General features: G+C 49.9%; 2 protein-coding genes across 2 annotated transcripts in view; one reads left to right on the top strand and one right to left on the bottom strand.

The window, feature by feature from the left end:
• The first annotated feature begins 283 nt into the window (after positions 1-283).
• YPEL1 (yippee like 1) lies at positions 284-18,327 on the top strand. The gene is made up of 5 exons (XM_037495995.2): positions 284-341; positions 12,062-12,344; positions 13,692-13,735; positions 14,292-14,400; positions 15,804-18,327. Exons 2-5 carry the CDS (start codon positions 12,228-12,230, stop codon positions 15,891-15,893), a joined length of 360 nt encoding a protein of 119 aa, XP_037351892.1. The 5' UTR covers positions 284-341; positions 12,062-12,227; the 3' UTR covers positions 15,894-18,327.
• Positions 18,328-19,875: 1,548 nt separating this feature from the next.
• PPIL2 (peptidylprolyl isomerase like 2) overlaps positions 19,876-23,248 on the bottom strand; it is a 30,838-nt gene continuing 27,465 nt past the window's right edge. The window contains exons 16-20 of the mRNA XM_037497866.2: positions 22,203-22,259; positions 21,445-21,517; positions 21,293-21,355; positions 21,058-21,197; positions 19,876-20,818 (exon numbers count right to left, since the gene is read on the bottom strand). Coding sequence (XP_037353763.1) covers positions 20,722-20,818; positions 21,058-21,197; positions 21,293-21,355; positions 21,445-21,517; positions 22,203-22,259 — 430 coding nt within the window. The 3' untranslated portion in view covers positions 19,876-20,721. The remainder of the gene's footprint in view (positions 20,819-21,057; positions 21,198-21,292; positions 21,356-21,444; positions 21,518-22,202; positions 22,260-23,248) is intronic.

Genomic DNA, 23,248 nt, shown 5'->3' on the forward strand with positions numbered 1-23,248 from the left:
GGCGGCCCCGCCCCGCCCCGCCCGCCCCGGCGCCGGCGGCGGAACGTTCCCGGGCGGAGCCCGAGGGGCGGGGCCCGGGGCGGGGCGCGGGCGGCGCAGCGCACTGATTGGCCGGCGCCGCGTTCCGAGGCCGTTAACGGCGGCGCGGCCGGACCGCGGCTCCAAAACAAAGGGCAGCGGCCCGGGGGGCGGCGGCGGGGGGATGCCTCGCGCCCTGCCTCGCTGCCAACGGCCGCGGCGCGTTCGGGGCCCAGCCGGAGTCGCTTGAGATCCGAGCCCGCGCTGACCGAGGCCCGGGCCGGATGGGCGCTGCGGGCCGGGGTGCGGACCGCCGAGCGGCCGTGAGTACGGGCGGGCCTGGGCTCGGCGCCCGGAGGCGCCGCGGCTGCGGGCGGGCCCGGGAGGCACCTGTTGGGCGTCAGAGAGCGGCGGGCGGGGCGCGAGCGGGCCGGACCCCACCGTATGGACGCGCCAACTTGGTTTTTCGATGTGTTGATATTTGGTTCACTCCCTAGCGGGGCAAGCCGAAAAACTAACCTCCGATTCCTCCCCTTCTTCTTCTCTCCCCCCTGCCCTCGCCCCAGTCCGGCCACGAAGCAGTTCACAGAGACATGATCCAGATGCCTGGTGATGAAAGGCTTTTTTCATCTTAAAAAAAAAAAAGAGGCGGGGGGATTGCGTCTGGGGAGGGAATGAGAACCTAAGAGGGTTCCTAGGGCTGGCCCTTAGATTGCCCGCGTGAAGACCGACCGAAAGGAGTTGTCCTCTGTGCCCGTTCGCCACTTGTGGCGCTGGGGCCTGTTAAACAGCGGGCAAAGCCTCAGCTCCCGCAACCTGCTTAAAAAGAAGAAAGGCCTCCCTCCCCCAAGCCTGCCTCTGATAGGCATCTCTGATGTTTAAATTATGTGCTGAATCCTAGGTCGGAAGGAAGGCTGGAACTCCCTTTTAGGTAGATAATGACAGTGTGTTTCCCCACCCCAAGCCTTCTCTCGTCCATTGCATTTATTCATCCTCTTGGATGCAGGATGTACCCACATTAATCGGCTGTTTTCTTTGGCAAGAAGGATTTTCTTTGCACTCAGCAGCCCCTCACTCTCCTCAGTTTCTACCCAAGCCTCAAGATGAGGCTTACCTCCATTGGGAAAGTTTAAAGTTGCTGTACCTGAGCAAGCTGTCCCTCTCCCATCACCTGCGTTCCCTCTGGAGTTCTAGTAGATGTGAGCCCCTGTCCTGTAGCAGGAGCTGTGCTTGTTGCTGGTGGTGTTCAGTCTTATAATCCTGCACTGGTTCCTCCTGTCCCTAGCTCTTGGGGGACAGCACTGGCGTGTATGTGGGGTGCCAGTCCAGACACTCTCCTAAAACTGTAGGCTCCCTCCCCTTGCATCTCACGGGGTTACAGTATCTCCTACCTGTGGGAATCCATCAGGGCTAGGACCAGGGCAGAACTGTGTTTTAAACAACCAGGTAGCACAGGGTCTGGTCTTTCGGGCACTCAAAACATAATAATAACCAAATGAACTTAATTACCAATCTGAGCAACAATCTTTCTGTGCTCTACTTAAAATTCTTATTTTGGAATTAACTTTAGATTTACTTGAAAGTCACAGAGATAGTCCAGACAGCTCCAATATGCCCTGTGTCCGGGGAAAACCACAGGCACTGCAGGAGATGCTGCCCCTGTTTCCATTTGAAAGGCTGAGGACTAGACCTAGAAGATTGCCTCCCCCAGTCTGACAGATGGTACATTTGTCAACATTAAAAACTGACCTGGGTGCATTCTTTAAACTCCAGATATTAAGTCTTAACATTTTTGAAGCATTAAAATATCTAAAGCTCTCTCTAGTGCTGTCCTTTGATTCTGGCCTGTCTTTACTAAGTTCCACAAAAATCCTGTGTCAGGGGGCAGGAATGGACCCATATGGAGAGGGGAAGGAGCTGTCATATCATTTTAATGTATTTTTTTTCTCCCCAGGAGACTGTTAAATGGAAAATTGTTTAGAATAAGAAATAATAGAATCCCTCCTGCTTTCAGGCCATAATCTGACACAATTAGAAATTCATTTGATTTAAATTTTTTAGAAACATTGTTCCATCTGCTCGGTAGTGGGAATTTTGCTATGAGATTTGAGGAGAGTTGGAGCAAGTTTCAAACACCAGGATATGGGAGCCGGAGCGCTGCAGCTTCTGGAGTGAGTAGTTCAGGTGCATTCAGGAAAGAAGTTACCATTCCTCCCGTGATGGACACCTGGCACTGCTGAGGACCTGTCTGCTTACAGTAAAATGGAAATGCTGGAGCCAACCTACTGTCATTCACACCCCAGAAAGGGCCCTCCACCCTGACACCGGCAGAGCCTCAGGACCAGGATTCCCAGACCAAGAGTTTGGAGATGTTGAGAGAAACTTGCTAAGCCCGTGGGTCCTGCTGTACCAATCTTGTGTGATTCCCTGGACTCCCTTGTGAATCACGTGTTAGCCCCATTTTGCAGATAAGGCAACAGCTTGGGCACCAAATATGTGATACAGTTGGAGTCAAGCCCTCTTAGGATTTTTTTTTATTGTTCACCATCCCTTGTTCCCTCATGGTGCCCTTCCCTGATTTGGCATGTTCTCCTGTGAACAGTAGTCCCTTTTTTTTTTAAGATTTATTTATGTATTTATGCATGCAAGAACTGGGGTACAGGCCAGAGGTGGGGGGTGGTGAGAGGATTCACCAGAGACAGAGTGGGGAGCAGAATAGGCAGACTGACTGAAATACACTGCTGAGGGGAACAGAGGGCAAGACAGGAGAGGTCTGCTGCACCATGTGGGTAGCTCCCTAGTCGGGAATTGAACTCATGCTGCAGTGGCTGCAGATAGCTTCACAGGTTGCATCTTAACCCCTTGCACCACCAGGGAGGCCCGCAGTCCCTTTTCTTGACTCTTCTTTGCTTCTGGTTTTCCCTTCCCTTGCCTTAATTCAGGGCTCTTTTGAGTATTTGGTTATGTTTTGGCATGTGATTAATAAAAATAGTTTAAGATTCCCAACCTCTTTCCTACTGCTTCAATATAGTCTTATAGGTCTAGTCCTCACCCTTCCAACTGAAAAGAAGAGCTGCTTCTCCTATGTAGTTTCTGTGGTTTTCCCTTTAGTTTGTCATGAGCGCAAGGATGTGCTCCAAGGCCAAGACCTGAAAAGCTTCACTACAATGGGAAAAGCAAAAAAGACCACAGCTCAGGGACCTCTCAGGTGGCCTAGGGGTTCAGTCCCAGCGCCGTTGCCATAGTTCAAGCCCCGGCCAAGGAGCTACCCGCATGGCGCAGCAGACCTCTCCTGACTCGCCCGCTGCTCCCCTCAGCAGTGTATTTCAGTCAATCTGCCTGTTCCGTTCCCCACTCTGTCTCTGGTGGGTCCTCTCACCACCACTAACCCCCCACCCTCCCCGACTCCTGGCACCTCTGGCCTGTACCCCAGTTCTTCTATTAAAAAAAAAAAAAAAAAAAAAAACCAGCAGGTTCAGTGCAGCGCTGTGAAGCTGTTTGCAGCCACTGCAGCGCGGGTTCAATTCCTGGCTGGCCAGGGAGATTCCCACATGGTGAGGCAGACCTCTCCTGTCTCACCCGCTGCTCCCCTTCAGCAGTGCACTCCCCTTCAGTCAGTCTGCTGTTTTGCTCTCCACTCTGTCTCTGGTGAATCCTCTCACCCTTTTGCACCTCTGGCCTGTACCCCAGCTCTTGTATAAATAAATAAATCTTTAAAAAAAACAAAACAAGGGCCTCCCCTGGTGGTGCAGTGGTTGAGCGCTGGGCTGTGAGGCTGCCCTCAGCCTCTGCAGCGCCAGTTTGATCCCCGGCCACCGGCAAGGGTCCCACAAAAAAAAAAAAAGGCAAAAAAAGACCGCTCATTGCACTCACATTCAGGAGTGGTGGGAGGCCACAGAGGCAGGACTGAGGATGGGCTGGAGGAGGAAAGGAGAACAAGAGCCAGCGGACAGGGGCACCCAGGTCCCTTGCATTCCCCAGAGAAGCAGGAGCTGATAGGAGCACACAGGGGACCAAGGGGGCTTCAGCTAAGTACAGCTGGCTGGTGGTGGGACTGCAGGAGTCTTCTTCCCCTCCCAGGGGCTCCAGTGCTCCCCCAAGGCTACAGGTACTGCAAAGTGGAGAAAAGCTCTTCATCCAGTAATTCTGTAGGGAGAAGTGTGTGAAAGATAGGCTGATACTGCTGGAAGCACATTGCACCCATGCCACTGTCCTTTGATGCCCATCTTTTCTGACTTGTCCATGCCTGTGTGTGCACTTGCTGTTTGTGTGTGAGCTTCAGAGTCAGTATCTACATTTGGTATCAAAATTAAGAGTTACAAAAAACCCAGAGTGAAAAGGAAGTCTCCTCCCCTGCCCTTCATGCAGGCGCCTGGAGGCCCACATTGGAAGTATTTCTGCTTCATGCTTATCAGTGCATTTGACTAATCTCTTGATCAGACTTGAGGTGGTTCTAGTTTGTTTGGTTTTTTTAACAGGCAATATTGTAACAGTCTTTATCCAGTTATTTGTACTCTTGCAAATCAGTCCGGATTAATTCCTGACTTGGACCCTTGGTCCAAGCACACATCTAAGGATGTGTGCTTTGGAGGCTGACCCTGCTACCAAATGGCTACCTTACTGGAGGTGTTACCAACTTTTTTTGCATCTCTGCCAAGCTGCTAGGTTGTAATACAGATATCAGAGCACCTTCCCTTTATATCTGTGAATGGAGTAACACCTGTTCTCACGACTACAGGCACATTGGTTCAGGGTGTCAATGCTCCGACTTTGAATCCAGTACCAGAGACTACTACCTGTGCAACCCTGGCAGGTGTGTTAATATTTCTGGGCCTTGGTTTCCCTGTATGCACAGTGTGAATAATCAGACCCATCTCTCAGGGTTGCTGTTAATTCTTGTGATTCTCAGTCATCTGCTTGGAATAGTGCTGGCCTCAGTTGTGAGTCTCAGTGCTAGCTGCTGCATTTCCTTTTCTCTTATGAACATTGATGGCCCTACATATGCTGCCTCTCTGGACTTTGGCTTCCTCCAAACACAGGCTGGACAGGGCAGGTCCATGGGATGCATGCTCTATGTCTTTTTTGAGCAGCGTTCTTTCCCACTGCTTCCTTACACCTGTATCCACAGAACACCAGAAATATCACCAAGCCCAGTGGAGCCTCTACTTCCCTCTCACACCAAAGAGCTTGCTTCTTTCTCTGACCATTGCTTCCTTTCCTCTTCATAGGGTGAAGTGGAGGCTGAGACTCGAATTTACCTGTGAGGTAGTATAGTGCTGGGAGGAAAGGAAAGCAGCTACGGGAAAAGAGAGAATGGGGCACCCTGGAGTCTGGCACCTGTGGGTATAATGACCCTGTGAGTAGTTGAGAGAAGGGAAGGCAGCTGTGGCCCTCAGCCAGCCTCCTCTTGTCCTGTGAGTGTCAGAGCTTGATATTTTGTCTTTAGAAGTGTTATAATGGCACCACATGAACATGGGTCTGATTCACATTCTCTTAAAATAATTACATTTGCGGGCCTCCCTGGTGGCGCAGGCAGTTGAGCACAGCCCTGTGAAGCTATCCACAGCCTCTGCAGCGCAGATTCGATCCTGGCCAGCTAGGGAGATACCCACATGGCACGGCAGACCTCTCCTGCCTCGCCCACTGCTCTCCTCAGTAGTGTATTTCAGTGTGCCTGTTTTGTTCCCCACTCTGTCTTTAGTGAGTCCTCTCACCCTCCTACTCATCTGGCCTGTACCCCGGTTCTGGTATGCATGAATAAATAAATCTTTAAAAAAATTACATTTGCTTATTTTAGGAGAGAAACTTCTGGAATCCAGAATGTTATTTTTGCTCTGAAATATTACCATACACTAATATCTGTTGGAGGGAGGATGGTAACTGTCCTCCAGACTCACTCCGGGGAACATAATGTCCTGTAGTAGAGTGATTCACTTGATGAATACCCAGCATTTACTTTTGGTTACTTCAGGGTGCTTCCTGATTAGCCAGTAGGCCTTGTAAAAAAAAAAACCTGTGCACTGGCTGCTTGAAAACTTGGCCATGATTTCCCCAATGCAACAGTGGAGTTTAAAAGCCTAGGCCCACTTCTCAGGGTCTGGCAGGACCTACTTTGAGGGGTAGTGACAAGTAGTGGAAATCAGACGGATGTGACTTGAGGCTCAAGGGTGTGAGGCACACTTTGTCTTTGAAGGGTTGACCATGACACTGAGAGTGGGCCAGGCTCAGTAGAGGTGACAGAAGCCCAAACAGCTGGCGACTCCACAGGTAAGGGGCCCCAGGGTGGGGCTGGAACAGTGAGGGCCTGTGGAATGACAGGCATTTATGAGAAATTACAGATAAACCGAAAACCCTGGGCATATTTCCACTTTTACCTGTGTTGTAGCATGCAAAGGTAACCTTAGTCAAAAATGAGGCATATCCTCCCTTGTGGCACAAGGGGTTAAACTCAACCTATGAGGCTCACCGCAGCCACTGCAGCATGAGTTCGATCCCTGGCCAGGGAGCTACCCATGTGGTGCAGCAGACCTCTCCTGACTCACCCACTGCTCCCCTCAGCAGTGTATTTCAGTCATTCTGCCTGTTCTGTGCCCCACTCTGTTTCTGGTGAATCCTCTCACCCACCACACCTCTGGCCTGTGCCCCAGCTCTTGTATGCATAAATAAATCTTTTTTTAAAAAAAATGAGGGCCTCCCTGGTGGCGCAGGGGGTTAAGACGCAACCTATGAAGCTATCTGCAGCCACCACAGCACGAGTTCGATCCCCGGCCGGCCAGGAAGTTACCCACATGGCGCAGCAGACCTCTCCTGACTTGCCCACTGCTCCCCTCAGCAGTGTACTTTGGTCAGTCTGCCTGTTCTGTTCCCCACTGTCTCTGGTGAATCCTCTCACCCCCGCATCTCTGACCTGTACCCCAGCTCTTGTATGCATAAATAAATAAATCTTTAAAAAAAAAAAAGACTGAATATTGACAAGAGGAATGGGCCTCATTTTAGTAGAGATGTGAATGCATATACCGTGTGTGGAAACTCCCTCCACAATATTCTTGCTAATAGTTATCTTATAGGGAAGTGTGATGAGCTATTAAATTTTATTTCTAGGCCCTCCCCTGTGGCACAGCGGTTGAGCGCTGGGTTGTGAAGCTGCCCGCGGCCTCTGCCGCGCCGGTTCAATCCCTGGCTGCTCCCCGGCCACCAGAGGAGGGTCCCACATGGCGCGCAGACCTCCCCTGCCGCCCGCTGCTCCCCTCAGCAGTGTACTTCGGTCCTTCTGCCTGCTCTGCTCCCCGCTCTGTCTCTGGTGAATTCCCTCACCCTCCCGCGCTTCTGACTGTACCCAGTGCTTGTATAAATAAATAAGTCTTTTTTAAAAAAAAAGAAATGCCCATTTAAAAAAAAATTTATTTCTAGTGTGAAATAAAATCCAACTTTATTTCTCTTTCCTGTAGATACCCAATTGTCCACCAATTGTCCAAACCATTTTTTGGGAAAATGAGCTCATTTCCAACAAACTGCTGGATCCTTTTGCCGTGTCTGGTGTCCATCTGCGCATCGAGCAGTGTCTGGGGTCTCTTTCCTGTCATACTGAGTCTGATTTTTGTCCTGAGCCAGCACCACAGTCTCTCGATAAAAACGACAGCATTGCTCTCTGGGCAAGTGAATCTTCCCATGTCACTCTACTTCAAGAGCTTTCTGACTAGTTTTGATCTTTTAACATAATGGCATTCAGGACATAGTGCCCCAGAGTATGGCACCTTGTCATACAGTCTTTTAAGCTGATGAAATTTGAGAAAATACCAGAAGCAGGAAGGATACCCCTCACCCTCCCACCCCAACCCCCAGCCAACCCTTATTTCTTAACACAGTCCAGAAAACCCCCATGTAAGAGGCTCTTTCTGTGCCAACAGGAAATTTGGAGCTGAGAAGTGTGTATGAACAAACCTAGTGAACAGCCCTTGTCGTCCTAGTTACTTCACCCTTTGCTGCCCCAACCCAGATCCCTTTGTCTTATCAGTTCTTCACATAGGCACACGAACACGCATACAAACACGCCTTTTTCTTTTCTTTTCAATTTTTATTTGATTTGCCTTTAATTAAAACATAACCTTGGGATGGGCCTCCCCGGTGGCGCAGCGGTTGAGCGCTGGGTTGCGAAGCTGCCCGCAGCCTCTGCGGCGCCGGTTCGATCCCCGGCTGCTCCCCGGCCACCGGAGGAGGGTCCCACATGGCGCGCAGACCTCTCCTGCTGCCCGCTGCTCCCCTCAGCGGTGTACTTCGGTCCTTCTGCCTGTTCTCCTCCCCGCTCTGGCTCTGGTGAATTCTCTCACCCTCCCGCGCTTCTGACTGTACCCAGTGCTTGTATAAATAAATAATCTTAAAAAAAAAAATTAAAAAAAAAACATAACCTTGGGGAGGGTTCATCCGTTTACAGAATCTTCCAGTCCTGATCATGGTGTACCTTCCACTTATTGTGATCTTCCGTAATATACCACAGAGCTCTGTAATACTCTCTGTAAAGTTGTTTCACGTCTTTGAATCTATCCTTAGATGCATTGTATAGTGAATACTGTTTATCTTTGTGTCTTATTTCTATTGTCTTACCTAGCTGGCTTACATTTCTGGTACTGTTGGATAACACTGATAGTGTAGAGGGCATCCTGGCTTTATTCCTGGTCTCAAAAGATTTATTTTATACAAGAACCGGGATACAGGCCAGAGGATTCAGCAGAGACAGAGCAGGGAACAGAACAGGCAGACTGACCGAAATACACTGCTGAGGGGAGCAACGGGCGAGACAGGAGAGGTCTGCTGTGCCATGTGGGTCACCTCCCTGGCCTGGGATCGAACTCATGCTACAGTAGCTGCAGATTGCTTCACAGTGCTGATGCTTAACCCCTTGCACCACCAGGGAGGCGCTCAAAAGGAATGTTTTCTAACTTACCATTAAGTATGATGTTCACAGTGAGTGGTTTTTTTCCCTTTTTTGTAAATGCCTCTTGTTTTTTTAAAGATGTATTTATTTATGCATACAAGAACTGGGGTCTGTACAGGCCAGAGGTGGTGGTGGGGGCGGGGGGGTGAGAGGATTCACCAGAGACAAAGTGGGGAACAGAACAGACAGCTTGACTGAAGTACACTGCTGAGGGGAGCAGCAGGTGAGGCAGGAGAGGTCTGCTGTGCCATGTGGATTGCTCCCTGGCGGGCTAGGGATTGAACTCGTGCTGCAGTGGCTGCGGATAGCTTCATAGGTTGCCTCTTAACCCCTTGCACCACCAGGGAAGCCCCTGTAAATGCCTCTTAAAGGATAAGAAAGTTTTCTTAATTCTTTTTTTTTTTAAGATTTATTTATTTATCCAAGCACTGAGTACAGTCAGAAGCGCGGGAGGGTGAGAGGATTCACCAGAGCCAGAGTGGGGAACAGAACAGGAAGACTGACAAAGTACACTACTGAGGGGAGCAACGGGCATGGCAGGAGAGGTCTGTGCACCATGTGGGATCCTCACCGGCGGCTGGGGATCGAACTGGCGCTGCAGAGGCTGCAGGCAGCTTCGCAGCCCAGTGCTCAACCGCTGCACCACCAGGGGAGGCCCAGTTTTCTTAATTCTTAATCCACATGGAATATCCCCAAAATTGTGAATAAGTATTAACTTTGTCAAATGCTTTTTCTGCATCTTTGAGATAAATAGATTAATTTTTTTTTTAAGGTTTTTTTTTTTACACAAAACTGGGGTACTACCTTGTGGCGCAAGGAGTTAAGACGCAACCTATGAAGCTATCCACAGCCACTGCATCACAAGTTCGATCGCCGGCCAGCCAGGGAGCAACTCATATGGCACAGCAGACCTCTTCTGCCTCACCCGCTGCTCCCCTCAGCAGTGTATTTCAGCCAGTCTGCCTGTTCTGTTCCCTGCTCTGTCTCTGGTGAATCCTCTCACACACACCCCACCTCTGGCCTGTACCCCAGCTCTTGTATGCATAAATAAATAAATTTTTAAAAAGTGCTGGGGTACAGGCCAGAGGTGAGGGAGGGCGAGAGGATTCACCAGAAACACAGTGGAGAGCAGAACAGGCAGACGACCGAAATACACTGCTGAGGGGAGCAGTGGGCGAGGCAGGAGAGGTCTGCGCGCCATGTGGGAATCTCCCTGGCCGGCTGGGAATGAAACCCGCTCTGTAGAGGCTGTGGACAGCTTCACAGCACTGTGCTCAACCGCCTGCGCCACCGGGGAGGCCCTCCTTGTCTTATTTTCTAATATACAATCTATAAGATTATTTTCCTTTAAGTTCTGTTACTTAGTTATTTGATTATGGTTTATTTCAAATTTTTCTAATTTCCATTATTCTTAGATTCATAAGCATATCGAAATATGCTTGTTAATTTCTGAAATACAAAGATTTCTCTATAATTACATATTTATGATTTCTAATTTAATTGTATTTTGGTCAGAGAATATACTGTGATTTCAGTCTTTGGTAATTTGTTGACACCTATATGGTCGACTTCCAAATGTTTGTGTACTTTAAATGAGTGTGGATTCTGTGGCTCAGAGTTTGTCTATGTCTGTGTGTGTGAGGAATGCTTTTATAGTACTCTGAAGGAAAATTCTAGCAGAGTTAATAGTGTGGTCTAATTTTTTTTCAAATTTCATTGATTTTCAAATAACTTACATAATTATATTATTTTGGAAGCACATGAGTGCGCATGCTTCGTTTGTCTTCCACCCAAGCTCTGGCACCACAACCCTGTCACCTGCGCTGCTCTGACCTCTCCTTCCTCTCTTTCCCCCACCCCCTCTGGTAACCAGTTTATTTTCCACAGAATCTAAGAGGTATTTTTCTTGTATTTTGTTTTCTTTGATTATATTCCATAAATAAGTGAAAGCATCCAGTAACTGTCTTTCACTTTTTACTCATTTCATTTCGCATAATTACCTCAAAATCCATCTATTTTATCCCAAAAGGGACTGTTTAATCTTTTTAAATAAGTGAATAGTACTTCATTGAGTAATATTCTGCAATTTCGTTGACTCTGTCCATGGGCATTAGGTTAGTTCCATGACTTAGCTATTGTGAGCAATGCTGCTGCGCATAACAGGAGGAGTGCATAAATATTTTCTTACTAGTGTTTTCATATTCTTTGGGTAAACTGCTGGGTCATACGGTGTTTCCATTTTTAGTTTTTTGAGGAATCTCCATACCATTATCCATAGAGGCTGCTCCAAATTACATTCCCACCAACAGGATGGGTGCGCCTTTTTCTGCATGTCCTTTTTGTTTTGTTTTTTAAGATTTATTATTTTTGTTTATTTGTGCATGCAAGAATTGGGGTGTAGGCCAGAGGTGTGGGGGGGTGAGAGGATTCACCAGAGACAGAGTGGGGAGCAGAACAGGCGGATTGACTGAAATACACTGCTGAGGGGAGCAGCGGGTGAGACAAGAGAGGGTCGATTGCTCAATATGTGGGTCAGCTCCCAGGCCGGGGATTGAACTCAGGCTGTCACAGTGGTAGTGCTAAGACTTAACCCCTAAACCACCAAGGAGGCCCTCATTGAGCCCTTCTATATGACCTGTATTTTGCTTGGGGCTGGAGATAACCAAGAAGTTGGGGGACTTTGCCCTTAAGGAGCTTATGTCCTATCCTTTAATGTATTTAATGAGGGCTCTGGCAAACCAATTTATCAATCAGATTAATACAGGATTACAAAATTCTGATAAGCTCTGTGGGAGATGGAGATATATGGGGTGGGTCTCTCTGAGGTTGTGATACTGAAACCTATCTGAGTATATAAGTAAATTATCTACCACTTCCAACTAGACCACTTCCAACTACCACTTCCACTAGAGTGGTCAATAGTGAGTACCTGTTAGTATTATTAGCTATTAGTATTAGCTATTAGTATTTTATGTATAGTTAATATTAAAGAAATAAATCTTTAACTTCTACACTTCCCCCATTCTTCATAAAGCACCTCTTCATAAGCACAACTTGCAGATGTATTTCCTTCTCTCCATAACACACTACTTTGTCTTGATTCGTTGACAGGTTGTGACATTGTTCTCTCACCCCAGCTGTGTGGATAGTGCCACACGCTCGCCACACGACGACGGCTCTTGTACGCATATTCCAGTGTTTCTTTTGTCAGAGAATCCAGCAGAGCCTCAGTTCTTTCAGTGGCAGCCCTGAGCTGAGCGAGGTGTGCCCAGCAGAGATGGTGAAGATGACAAAATCCAAAACTTTCCAAGCTTATCTGCCTAACTGCCACCGAACATATAGCTGTGTCCACTGCAGAGCCCACCTGGCCAATCACGATGAGCTGATCTCCAAGGCAAGTGGTTGTGTCCAGAAATAGAGGGAACGCCCTACCCACAGTGATACGGTGGCTAGCTAGTAGATGAATATTTAACCATCGCATCACTTCCTGAGTGTGCTGTGTCCTACAAGTCTAGAGCCTCCTGGGCAGCATGGATGAAAGTCTAAAGTGCGATCAAATGTGTCTGCACTTGGATTGTGTAAGCAGTGGCCTGTGGTGGCCTGGCAGCCAGGACCCCTGAAGATCACGAGGAGTGAGATGACTCAGTTATTTGTCATTAAACATACTGTTAACCAAGAGAACACTAACAGAACTAGTGAAGTCTGGATAATCTGTGGGAATAGTTTAATAATGAGGAAGCTAAGACATTTCTAAAATTCAGAATGGTTAAGAAGAGGCTACTGGGGTGGGGGGGGGACTGGGATCTTCAGGAAAATGCCCAGGAGGGAAGTTCTGGACATTGTGCAGGACAGGAGCAGCCTCAGAGATGTGAAAAGAATACCCAGTTCTTTCTTATTAAGTTAAATTCTTATTAGCATATTAATGTTTACAATCACCCAGTTGTGAATATTTAAAGTAAAGTAAACAGTGGATGAGCCAGTGTTCCCTCAAGGAAATAGCGAGAGTGCCTGCCCCCACTCCCACCCCCACCCCCACCCCCTGCCCTCACAGGCACAGCAGCCACTCATGCCCACAGCTGCCTTCCTGGGCTCCAAGAGCCTCGTTCTCCTTCAAAAGCAAAGTCCATCAGGAGGTTGTGCCTTTCAGGAATCTCTGCCTAGACTTCTTGTTTGACTCAGTTAGAAACACGTTTATCTAGTTGTTGTTTTTTGGTGTTTTTTTTACTAAATAGTAATGATTGTTTCATTTCTGTTCATCTAAAATAAAACGGTTAAACAAGGCAGAGTTTCTGTTCTCTCATTGCTTCTGTGGCTCCTTTGTCCCTTCAGTGTCTCAGGTCGGAGGCGGAAGCCCTCAGGCCTCTGGGGTTTCTGGTTGCTTTCCCAGGCAGCCTCAGCATAAACACCACTTAGAGTTATGGAAGGCAGAGCTGCTTGGGCCTCCAGACTGGGCTGTGTGACTTGGTGACTTGTCTGAGCCCTGGACCACCCGAGCAGCAGCAGTGTCAGGAGTGAATCTGGGCTTGCGGAGTCCCTGGGGCTCCAGGAGCATGCTGCGCCTGGCCCACGGCCAGTGGTCACTACTTCCCCTGAGCTGCTGTATGCTCTGCAGGGCAGCCCCAACTCACGGCAAGGCCCCCGACCCAAAACACTGCTCCGCTTTCACTCCAGAACGCAGACCCCACCATCATTTTCTGTCTTACCACAGCAAATCTTTTAAAACTTTTTTTTTTCTTTGCAGTCCTTTCAGGGAAGTCAGGGACGAGCCTACCTCTTCAATTCTGTGTGAGTATTGCCTGCACAGTGTATAGACGTGCTGTGTCCACTGTCAGGTTACGTTTATTGCTTCTGTGCCTCCATTTGCATGATTCAGGGCCAGGATATGTAAATAGAGTTCACCAGTGGTCTGGAACGAGGCAGTGTCTTTCACGTGATCTTAAAGGATCCTGCTCTAGCCAGAAAGTTACCAAAGGAATGTTCTTAGCCAAAGAATGAGCTCCCGCAGACATGGGGTGATTTGTTTTCCCTTTGTGGTAGACTGGGATTTCTGCTATGGAACAGTAGGACTGTGGCCGCTTCCCCACAGCCTGTCCCATCTTGGGATTCTTGTGGGGAAATAAAAAGTTGTTCCTTCGCATAAAAAGTAGTTAGTGGGCAGGGATGGGGGAAAATGGGAGCTTCAGAAGAAACATTTCTGGTAACCAGTTGGCTGGAGAAATAATAAGCACCCAAGTTGGAAGCCAGTGTGGGAGCTGGGGGGACCCTCCAGGCCACTGCAGTCCAGGGCCCTCAGGAGGGGAGAGGAGGATGTGTGTCCAGTGTCCTGCCTCCTTCCCTGCAGTGTAAACGTGGGCTGTGGCCCTGCAGAGGAGCGTGTCCTTCTCACGGGCTTACACGCTGTTGCAGACATCTACTGTGAAAACTGCAAAACCACACTTGGGTGGAAATATGTAAGTAGCCATCTTATTCTGACATTTTAGAGAACACAGATTTACTGTAATAAATAAATGTGCTATAAATGGACATGAGACCAATTTACAAAGGAGTGAGACTTCCCCCTGGAAGTGTGATAGCTGCTATGTGCAAAGAATACATGTCTTAATATAGAATTTCTTTTGAACCAATTCAAAGTGGCATAATCTCATGGGCACATTTGTACTCCCAGGGTAAGGGTGAACAGCTGTGCTTGAGGTGGCAGGTGGGGACACACAGGGCCCTACCCCATGAATCCTTTGGTCTTTGGACCCCTCTTGGGAGGGTGGCTGTTCTCCATCCGGGGGACATTTATTGGCAGGCAGGGCCCAGGGTACCTGGTGGCATTGAACAGCAATCACAGCTGGCCCCTCTGTACCACAGACACCCAGCACCTGTTTGGGGTCTAAAGACAAAACCCCTTCTTTCTCTTGGGACCTTGAGCTGACTGTTGCCACCCCTCACCCCTCCATTTCTAGCCTTTACCTCAGGCTCCTCTCCTCCTGCCCCAAGCTTCCTGCAGACACCCCACCAAGGCCGGGCCTTCCCAGCTTGTGGAGAAGCCTCCTCAGTGTTCCCTGTTTCTGTCTTCCCCTGCCTGACCTCAGATCCCAGCTTGCTTCCACTGGTCTGTTGACAACTCTGAACCTGCACCTCTGCCCTCGCTTCTGTCCTGGTGAAAATCCTATGCACCCCATACCCCTGGCCACTTGGTGCACGTTCCACCCTAGGTGCTAGCATTTTGAGAGGTCCATCTTGGAGTGGGCCTGCCTTCTTGGGAGTTGTCTTCTATAGCCATGCTGCTTTTCTTCATCAGGGCCACTTGCTCTCCCTCTTTCTGGAATTCCTGTTCATTTCTGGTCTCTCATGTGCATCAGAGTGGGGGATGCCACCCCTGCATGGAGATGGGCTCAGCAAGGTCTGCCCACTCCCCCAGCCCTTCTACCAGCTCAGGCCTGTCCCCTCCCTTCCCCAACACTCTGCTTCCAGCAAAGGGCTTTTTCTTTCTCCACCATCTTCAAACTGTCCCTAGAGCTCTTGGTGTAGCTGACGCCACTCTCCTTTAACCTGGAGTCCCTGGAAGAAATATCTTCTTCCTCTTCCTACCTCCCGAATTTCCCTGCACAAGGTGCTTAGTAACACACTTGAATTCCCTGCAAGTTTAACCATAGCTGGACAAGGAGCATAAAGCCTACCCTCACAAGCTCGTCATTTGAGACCGTCCCTGTCAGGCCTCTGGCATTGAGATCCAAGGCTCAGGGAACATCTGGGCAGATGTAGCACTATAGACTTATTTTCCTAATCACGAGCGTAATGACATTGAACAGCGAAAACAGATTCTGTCCTGAAATTCTTTTTCTCTACTTTTTTTCTTTTCAAGGAACATGCCTTTGAGAGCAGTCAGAAATATAAGGAAGGAAAATTTATTATTGAGCTTGCCCACATGATCAAAGACAATGGTTGGGAGTAAAGTGAAACTTTCTGTTCTCTTTTGAATACTTTTTTTGTGAGAGAGACTGCAAATGTAATGGAAACCTGGGAGCATCCTGGATGACAATGTCCCTTTGAACTCCGGCCTGGCAGGCAGGCCCCTCCCGGCCCTGTCCTGGGTAAGGTGTCCCTCCAGCACGTGCTCCTCGTGTACATGCTCGTTCCTTCACAATGCCAATGACCTTTTTCTAGTCTAAAGTTCTAGACATAGAATTAACCCACTGATGGTCTGTCTCTCTGGTTAATACCTTCTTTCAATCTGTGTCTTTAGATAGAGCTTGACTGCTCTTTCATGTTCAAGAGCAAACTGAGTTTCTCCAGGCCATAGGGATGGGGTGTCTTTAGAGAGCAGGTCTCACCCCTTGTTTAAAGACATTGTAGCCCACTTAATGATTTCCCAAACTACAAGTCGGTTATTCCTCCTGCAGATGAACTGTGGAGGCCTAGTGCTCAGTTACCATCTTCAGCAGCAGTGCAGGGTGGTTTTTCTTAGGTATTGTTCAAAAACAGAGGACACCACTGATAACATTTTAGGAGTTGCAGAGAAATGTGTCTAACGGAACATCACGTTTATTCGAGCCAAGAGCTTCCTTTTTCAGAAAGCAAGAAATCTAGTTGTTGGGAAAGCCTTGTTCCATGGGCTTCCGCTCCCCAGGCAGGAAGTGGGGCTTCCGCATCGCTGGTTAAGTGGCTGATCTGTGGAGTTGAAGTGCAGTGCTCTGGGCCGAGTAAAATCAGGTTTCCTTTTTTACTATGATGTGCTTGAAGGAAAATAATGTTTTTTTGCATACAAAAGAGGCCAGAATGAACAGGAAAAACTTCTGAACTTCAGATTTGCCAGATTGTTTTCAGATGTTCTCAGAAAAGGTTAAAGCTACAAGATGGGGTGAAGCTTCGTAAAGATATTTGGTCTGTTCGTCAGGTCACCCCCACCCCACTGTGGGCTGACATAGGAGGGACCCGAGAGATCCAATGCTGTGTCCCCGCACCTATTTTAAGCTCCAGCCCCCCCCCCCGTGCCTCTCCGTGCGAGTGGGCTCTGTGCAAGCATTATAGCCAATTCACAGAGAATGAAGACCCGAAAGCATTCCGAAGTCAGTCTTGGTTTTCAATGTTTTGACCCAAAGCTGGCCGGTGGGCCTGATCTGCTGTTCCTAGCGTCTGGGCAGGTGGTTTGTGGTGTGGGATTCATGGGACCCTGGCACCGAGAGGCAAGAAAAGGGGCCCGGGAGACAGGGTGAGGCAAGCCAAGCATCAGATGTTTCCCAGCCTGACAGGCTGGCTCTGAAGCTGCCCTCAGACTAGTTAGTCCAGTGACTGGGAGAGCTGGCTCCAGACACTGCATGTCTGTGATGGGGGGAGGAGTCCCTCATGAGTCCGTGTCCTGCTGTGCAGGCACTAGGTGCCCCTGACTGGGTCTTGTTCAGCGCTCACCTCAAGCTTCCCAATGGCACAATCTCTTTGCCTAAGACTCAAAGCTTTGGAACGTGGGGAAGACCGCTGCCAAGTGGGTGAGGAGACATCAGTGTGACTTGCACATGGAGCCCCTGGCACACATCTTCAGGTTTAAAGGGAAGGATATGGTGTAAGCCTCTGCCCTTGCACACACCCCAACAGGTTGCTGCTCCCCTGAGCCAGTGTCCCCAGATGTAGACTGTCCCCGTGCACTCCCTGTTTGTAAGGTAACGTGCAGCTGTGAACCTCCGGTGCCCTGGCTGCAAGTTGGAAATCTGAAGACACCTCTCTTGAGTCCTGCTGCTTCAGTCCTTAGGGAAAACCGAAGAACCGAAAGCAGCCTGCCCTGAGTACTCGCCCGAGCACTAGTAATTGAAAACATGGCCTGTGAACGTGCACCTTCTGTCGGTTCCTCTGCAAGTTGCATCTGGAGGCACCCAGACAACCAGAGGGTCAGGCCATGCCTAGGCACCTTGCGGGGCACCGGGGACAGCAGGCTTGAGCATTGCACGTAAGCTGAAAAATCGTCTAGAATTCTTTTGATCACTCTTTTGTATATACTGAAACTTCTATTTAAAGCTTTTATATGTTCTGGGTAAGTTTACTGCTCCTTTAATTTGAGCACTTTGGTTTTTGTGTTGTCTCTCGTGATGGTATTGAAATATTTTTACCAGGTGGTCTACCAACAGATTTTTATCACTTTTTTGTTGGCTTTCTGTAAAACCCAAGCTCTTTTTGAAACCAAATAAACTGAACATGAGCTGGCATCAGGGAATTATATTCACAAGACACAACCAGCTGTACTGGTGAAGTGTTGGAATGCTCCACCCTCATCAATTCCTGAATAAATAGCATCCCATGTCTTATTTAAAATGTCTTTTCCTTGAGAAGGGTGGGAGGTGATGCCAGGATTATAAATGCATGTAACTGAAAAGTACGTAGTAGCGTCTGAGGCGGGACATTTGCTTTAGCGGTATGGCCAAGTATTGCGATTTTAGTATTTTTATACCTTAAAGCTTATCCTTGATGCCATCTGTCAGCTATAGGATCAGAAATGGGAATTTTTCAAAAGTCCTTTAATTTAGCTATGATCTCACCACACTCTTCAAATCCAGGTGGTTTTAGTATCAAGAAAACTATAAGCTCCTAACAGCGTACAGAAACATAAATCTCCATTTGTCAAACGTTTTGGGTATGCCTGGCCTTCCACTGCAGGTGGCAGCACAGCTGGGTGACCCAGCCTCCCTGGGGGGCTGGTGGGCGTGGCTGCTGGATGAAGCTGGATAGAAAGATTGCAGCCCAGGGCCAGTTTGAAGGTTCACCTGGCTGGGGACAGCCAAGCTCTCACAAGTCTCCCTTGGCTCCCCTCTATCCAGTCCTCGAGCCTCTGTGTGTGCTTTAAAAATATAATTTCCAAAGTAAACATCTTAGTAGCACTGCCTGCCCAAGTGCTCCGCTCTGAAATGATACTAAGGGACGAGGCCCTGACCTCCCATCGCTCCTGCCAGAGCCCCAAGCACCTGAGTGGCCTGGGCCTGCCTGCACCCAGCTGTCACTGCACTGACCAGCCCTGCGTAAACCAGGCTCTTGCAGACAGTGCCTTTCACTGGTGAGTTGTCAGATGTCTGCAGCTGAAAAGGGCAGCAGTGAGTAAGCAGGTCTTAAAGAAACGGGGGTCGAGGATCTGGCCAAAGGCAAGGAGAGCCCTTGCAGAGCTGGTCACAGGCAGAGGGACTACATAGGCCAGGCGCAGGCCCTGTTCGAAGTACAGGGCAGGGCCAGTGACTGGCTGAAGCTAGAGACACCTGCAGTCAAGCACTAGAACACACCTACTGTGGAAGTGCCTTGACCAGAGGCAGGCGAGAGGCTTGGGGTTTCAGCATCAAAGATGGAAAAGGGGTCTCCCTGGTGGCGCAGGGGGTTGAGCACAGCACTACGAAGCAATCCACAGCCTCTGCAGCACGAGTTCGATCCCTAGCCATCCAGGGAGCAACCCACATGGCGCAGCAGACCTTTCCTGTCTCGCCTGCTGCTCCCCTCGGCAGTGTAGGTCAGTCGGTCTGCCTCTTCTGTTCCCCACTCTGTCTCTGGTGAATCTTCTCTCACACACACACACCCCCACCCTGCACCTCTGGCCTGTACCCCAGCTCTTGTATGTATAAATAAATCCTTACTAAAAAAAAAAAAAAGATGGAAAAGAAGAGCCAACGTACATTATGGAAATTAGAGCTGTTCAAACTTGCTAATGGATTTGAGATTCTGGGTGAAGGAAAGGATGAGGCCTAAGAGAATCTCAGCTGGTCAAGAGGGCCTGTGCTGACCCCAGGACAATGGGCACTGAGCAGGAGTGTGGGGAGGCCACTGGTGCTTTCAGAGCCTCAGTGCTGAGGAGATAAGGTCCCAGGAGGAGGTGTCTGTCCCTAGGCTTCTGCAGAGGTGCTTCAGGAAAGCCCAGGTAGCGATGTCAAAGTCAGGGGAGTGCACACAGGCACGAGCTGCAGAAGGAACAGAAAGCAAGGGCAGGCAAGTGTGAGTTTTTTAAAAGACATTTAATAGAAAAACAGGGCGAAGGGAAGGGAACTCTCAAGTTAGGAAATGCTGGTGCAGCTGGCCCAGAAGCCTCAAGAGTTAGGGCTGAGAGTCAGTGTGTAAGCACAAGGTCAGGTCCTAGGGCAGTAAGGCCATGACCTGCGGAGAGGGGGTGGGGGCAGGAGGGAAGCACCAGCTTGCTGGGGCCTTTTGCTCATCCATCAGTAACAGCAGGAGCAGCAGGAGCTTCACCCAGGGGGATCTAAACACCATCTTGACTGACAAGGTGGTCTGTCCAGATGTGGAACCTGGACAGGCTAGTCAGAGCAGTGCTCAGGCACCATGGTGATGACTATCCATGGTGGTAGGGGTGGGGGAGCCAGTGAGCCAAGCAAGAGATGGCAGGAAAGGATCTAGCCCAAGGCCCCAAAGTCTCCAGAAGAGCTGGGGTCTGAACGTTTCCAATAAGGGTCCATGTGATGCCACTGGTCAGGGACCACACTGAGTAGAATCCCTGAGAAGATAATGGGATGCGGGGGGGCGGTGGAGGGAGAAGAAAACCCGAGTCAGGACACAGCCCTTCCTCACTACCCTGGGCCTGTGCTGCTCTGCGGGCGAGACCCCATGCTTGGGGATCCAAGACAGATGCGGGTGGGCTGGGGAGGCCTGTGGGCTCCTGGGACAAAAGAGGGGACCACAGGGGGGACCAAGAGCTTTATTGAGTCACAGCCCAAAGGGCAGGTATGCAAAGGCTTTAGGAAACTCAGTGATAGGGATTCGGCCCCCAGGACAGTGTCCCTACCGGGATCCAGAGCAGCCTGCTGCTACCATGTGCTGAAGTCCCCAAAACCTCGGCTGGGCTTTTTCTTGGCCATGACAGCAGCTGCACTAGTGGATGGTTCTTCCTCTGCTACCCGTTTCCTAGACAAAGAACCAAAGTCCAGCTGCTGTGGCGTACCAGGCCCAAAGCTGGGAGCCTGTCCCTCGCACCATGCACTCACACTGATCCCCCGATCTCTTCAGCCTGCACTGAGACCCCCAGGCCAAGCCTGCACAGGTTGGCCAATCTGATGTGTGGCCACACGCACCCAGCTCAGTGCCAATTCCCAGGCCTGGCCTGGGGGCACCAGTGAGCACCTGCAGGGCACAGCCCCACTCACGTGGCTGCAGGGTTGATGTATTTGCCCACGCCCTGGCGGTATGTCTGGGGGCCCTGGCTCCCTGACTTGGCCTTGCTTGTCTTCACTGTACTGTCTGGGGCTTCTTCTTTGATCTTCGTCTTCTTCCGCTCCTCGGCAATCTGTGTGGAGCAGGACAGTGACACCCAGGTACCCAGGTATCCCAGGTGGCAGGGATCCTCCCGCCCCTCCCCATGGGGTAGCTTGCCCGACCCACCTGAGCGTCAGCCTCCTCGTAAGGGTCCACAAACACGGTGGTAGAGTTGATGCGGATCTCCTCCTAGCAGCAGAGCGGGAGACGAATGAGCAGGCCAGCCAGAGGCAGCAGTTCCCTACTCTGTACGCACCCTGGTGTCCCGGGGCACATACCTTAGGGCGGTCAGTTTTGGGGTCACTCTCCACATTCTCCATGGCTGTCAGTGTGTCAAAGCCCCCAACAACCCTGCAGCAGAGGAACAGAGGTGCCTCTGAATATGCCCAGGGCAGGGCATACCCCTGGTCAAATCCCCACACTACACCTGGGAGGGGCTGAGAATGGCCCTGGCTGTCAAGCCCTCAGAGGCACCACACAGGTAAGTGGTGGAGCCAGGCCAGATGGGCTTCAGAAAGATCTGCAGGGCTGTGGAGGAAGGCCGGGGGACAGGCAAGTGAGACTTGGTGGCTGTGTCTGACTGTCAAAGCTGTCAAAGTTATATGGGACACAGCCACACCCTGGGTGCCCACGCTGCCTGTAGCCACTTCTGTGCTATATCTGCAGAGCTAAGGCCTGGACAGGGTATCAGGCTACAGAGCTGGAAATGCCATCTGAGCCTTCATGGGAAGTGTGCCGGCCTCTGAATGAGAGGATAGAAGAGAGGACAAGGTGGAACTTGCAGTGTGGGCTGATCCAAGGAGAGCTGAGGCAGGGAGCCTATGCCGGGCAGCCAGTCAAAGAGCTGCATGCTCTCTAACCCACAGGTGCTGCCAAACAAAGAACCCCAACTTCTACACAGCCGAGGCCAAAGCAGTGAGATATGAGGGCCAAAGAGCATGGGCCAGACCCATGGGGAAAGGCAGAGAGGGCTCCCAGGTGGGAAAGGAACCCTTCAGCCTATGCTGACACCCCCACCTCACGCTGCTTCTCTTACCGCCCAAAAATGGTGTGCTTCTTGTCCAAGTAAGCACAGGAACGGAAGGTGATAAAGCTAGGAAAGGAGAACAAGAGGGTCAGAAGGGTGTGCACATGTTCTCACCTGCCTTGGCTTGGGACTGATGGGCAGGTGCCCCCCACCTGCTCCAGTGCCTGCTCTGGGAAGCTGGGTGACTCAAAGTGCACGTGTGTGGCCCCCACAACCTGCCCATCTAGGGCCACCTATCAGCCAAAGTTGCGCCCATGACTCCCTAGAAGGCCCAGAGCAGGGGAGACTCTGTGGGCAGAGGCTGGACAGCAGCTGCTCTGGAGAGGTGGTGAGAAGAGGGTAGCAAGGGGCCTACCCCGCCAAGAGGTCTACAGAGGGACCAAGGGCTTTGAAGCAAAAGGAAGGACGTGACAAGCAAAAAAGGGAGTAAAGAAATTGAGACACGTGGGCAAATGTAAACACGGACCAAGAAAATTGCCCTATCTAACTTGGTATGAAAATGAAGTGGGGCCTCCATGGTGGTGCAAGGGGTTAATAAGCACAGCACTCTGAAGCAATCCACAGCCTCTGCTGCACAAGTTCGATCCCCAGCCAGGGAGCAACCCACATGGCTCCGCAGACCTCTCCTGTTTCACCTGCTGCTCCCCTCAGCAGTGTACTTCAGTCAATCTGCCTGTTCTGTTCCCCACTCTGTCTCTGGTGAATCCTCTCACCCCCTGCACCTCTGGCCTGTCCCCCAGGTCTTGTATGCATCAATAAATAAATCTTAAAAAAAAATAAAAAAGAAAATGAGGTGGAATTAAAGAAGCTAATTACTTTAACACGTGAGATGGTCCAGGGAAACTGCAAGGATCTTATCTAAATGGGAGGCAGAGACACTAATAACTTAGTAACTTCAGACTTTAAGCAGATTTACTCCTTCATAAAGACCAGAAGAAAAACGTCTAACTTGCACAACAGGAGGGAAAAAAAAAAAAGGAAATGAAAATAAATTTTTAAAAAAGGGCCACCAAAACCACACTGGAATCCCAATATACTGACTGGAATTAAATACA

The sequence above is a fragment of the Talpa occidentalis genome, unplaced genomic scaffold (genome assembly GCF_014898055.3).
Source record: "Talpa occidentalis isolate TD23 unplaced genomic scaffold, MPIMG_talOcc4v2.1 talOcc4.8, whole genome shotgun sequence".
In the NCBI taxonomy this organism is placed as follows: Eukaryota; Metazoa; Chordata; class Mammalia; order Eulipotyphla; family Talpidae; genus Talpa; species Talpa occidentalis.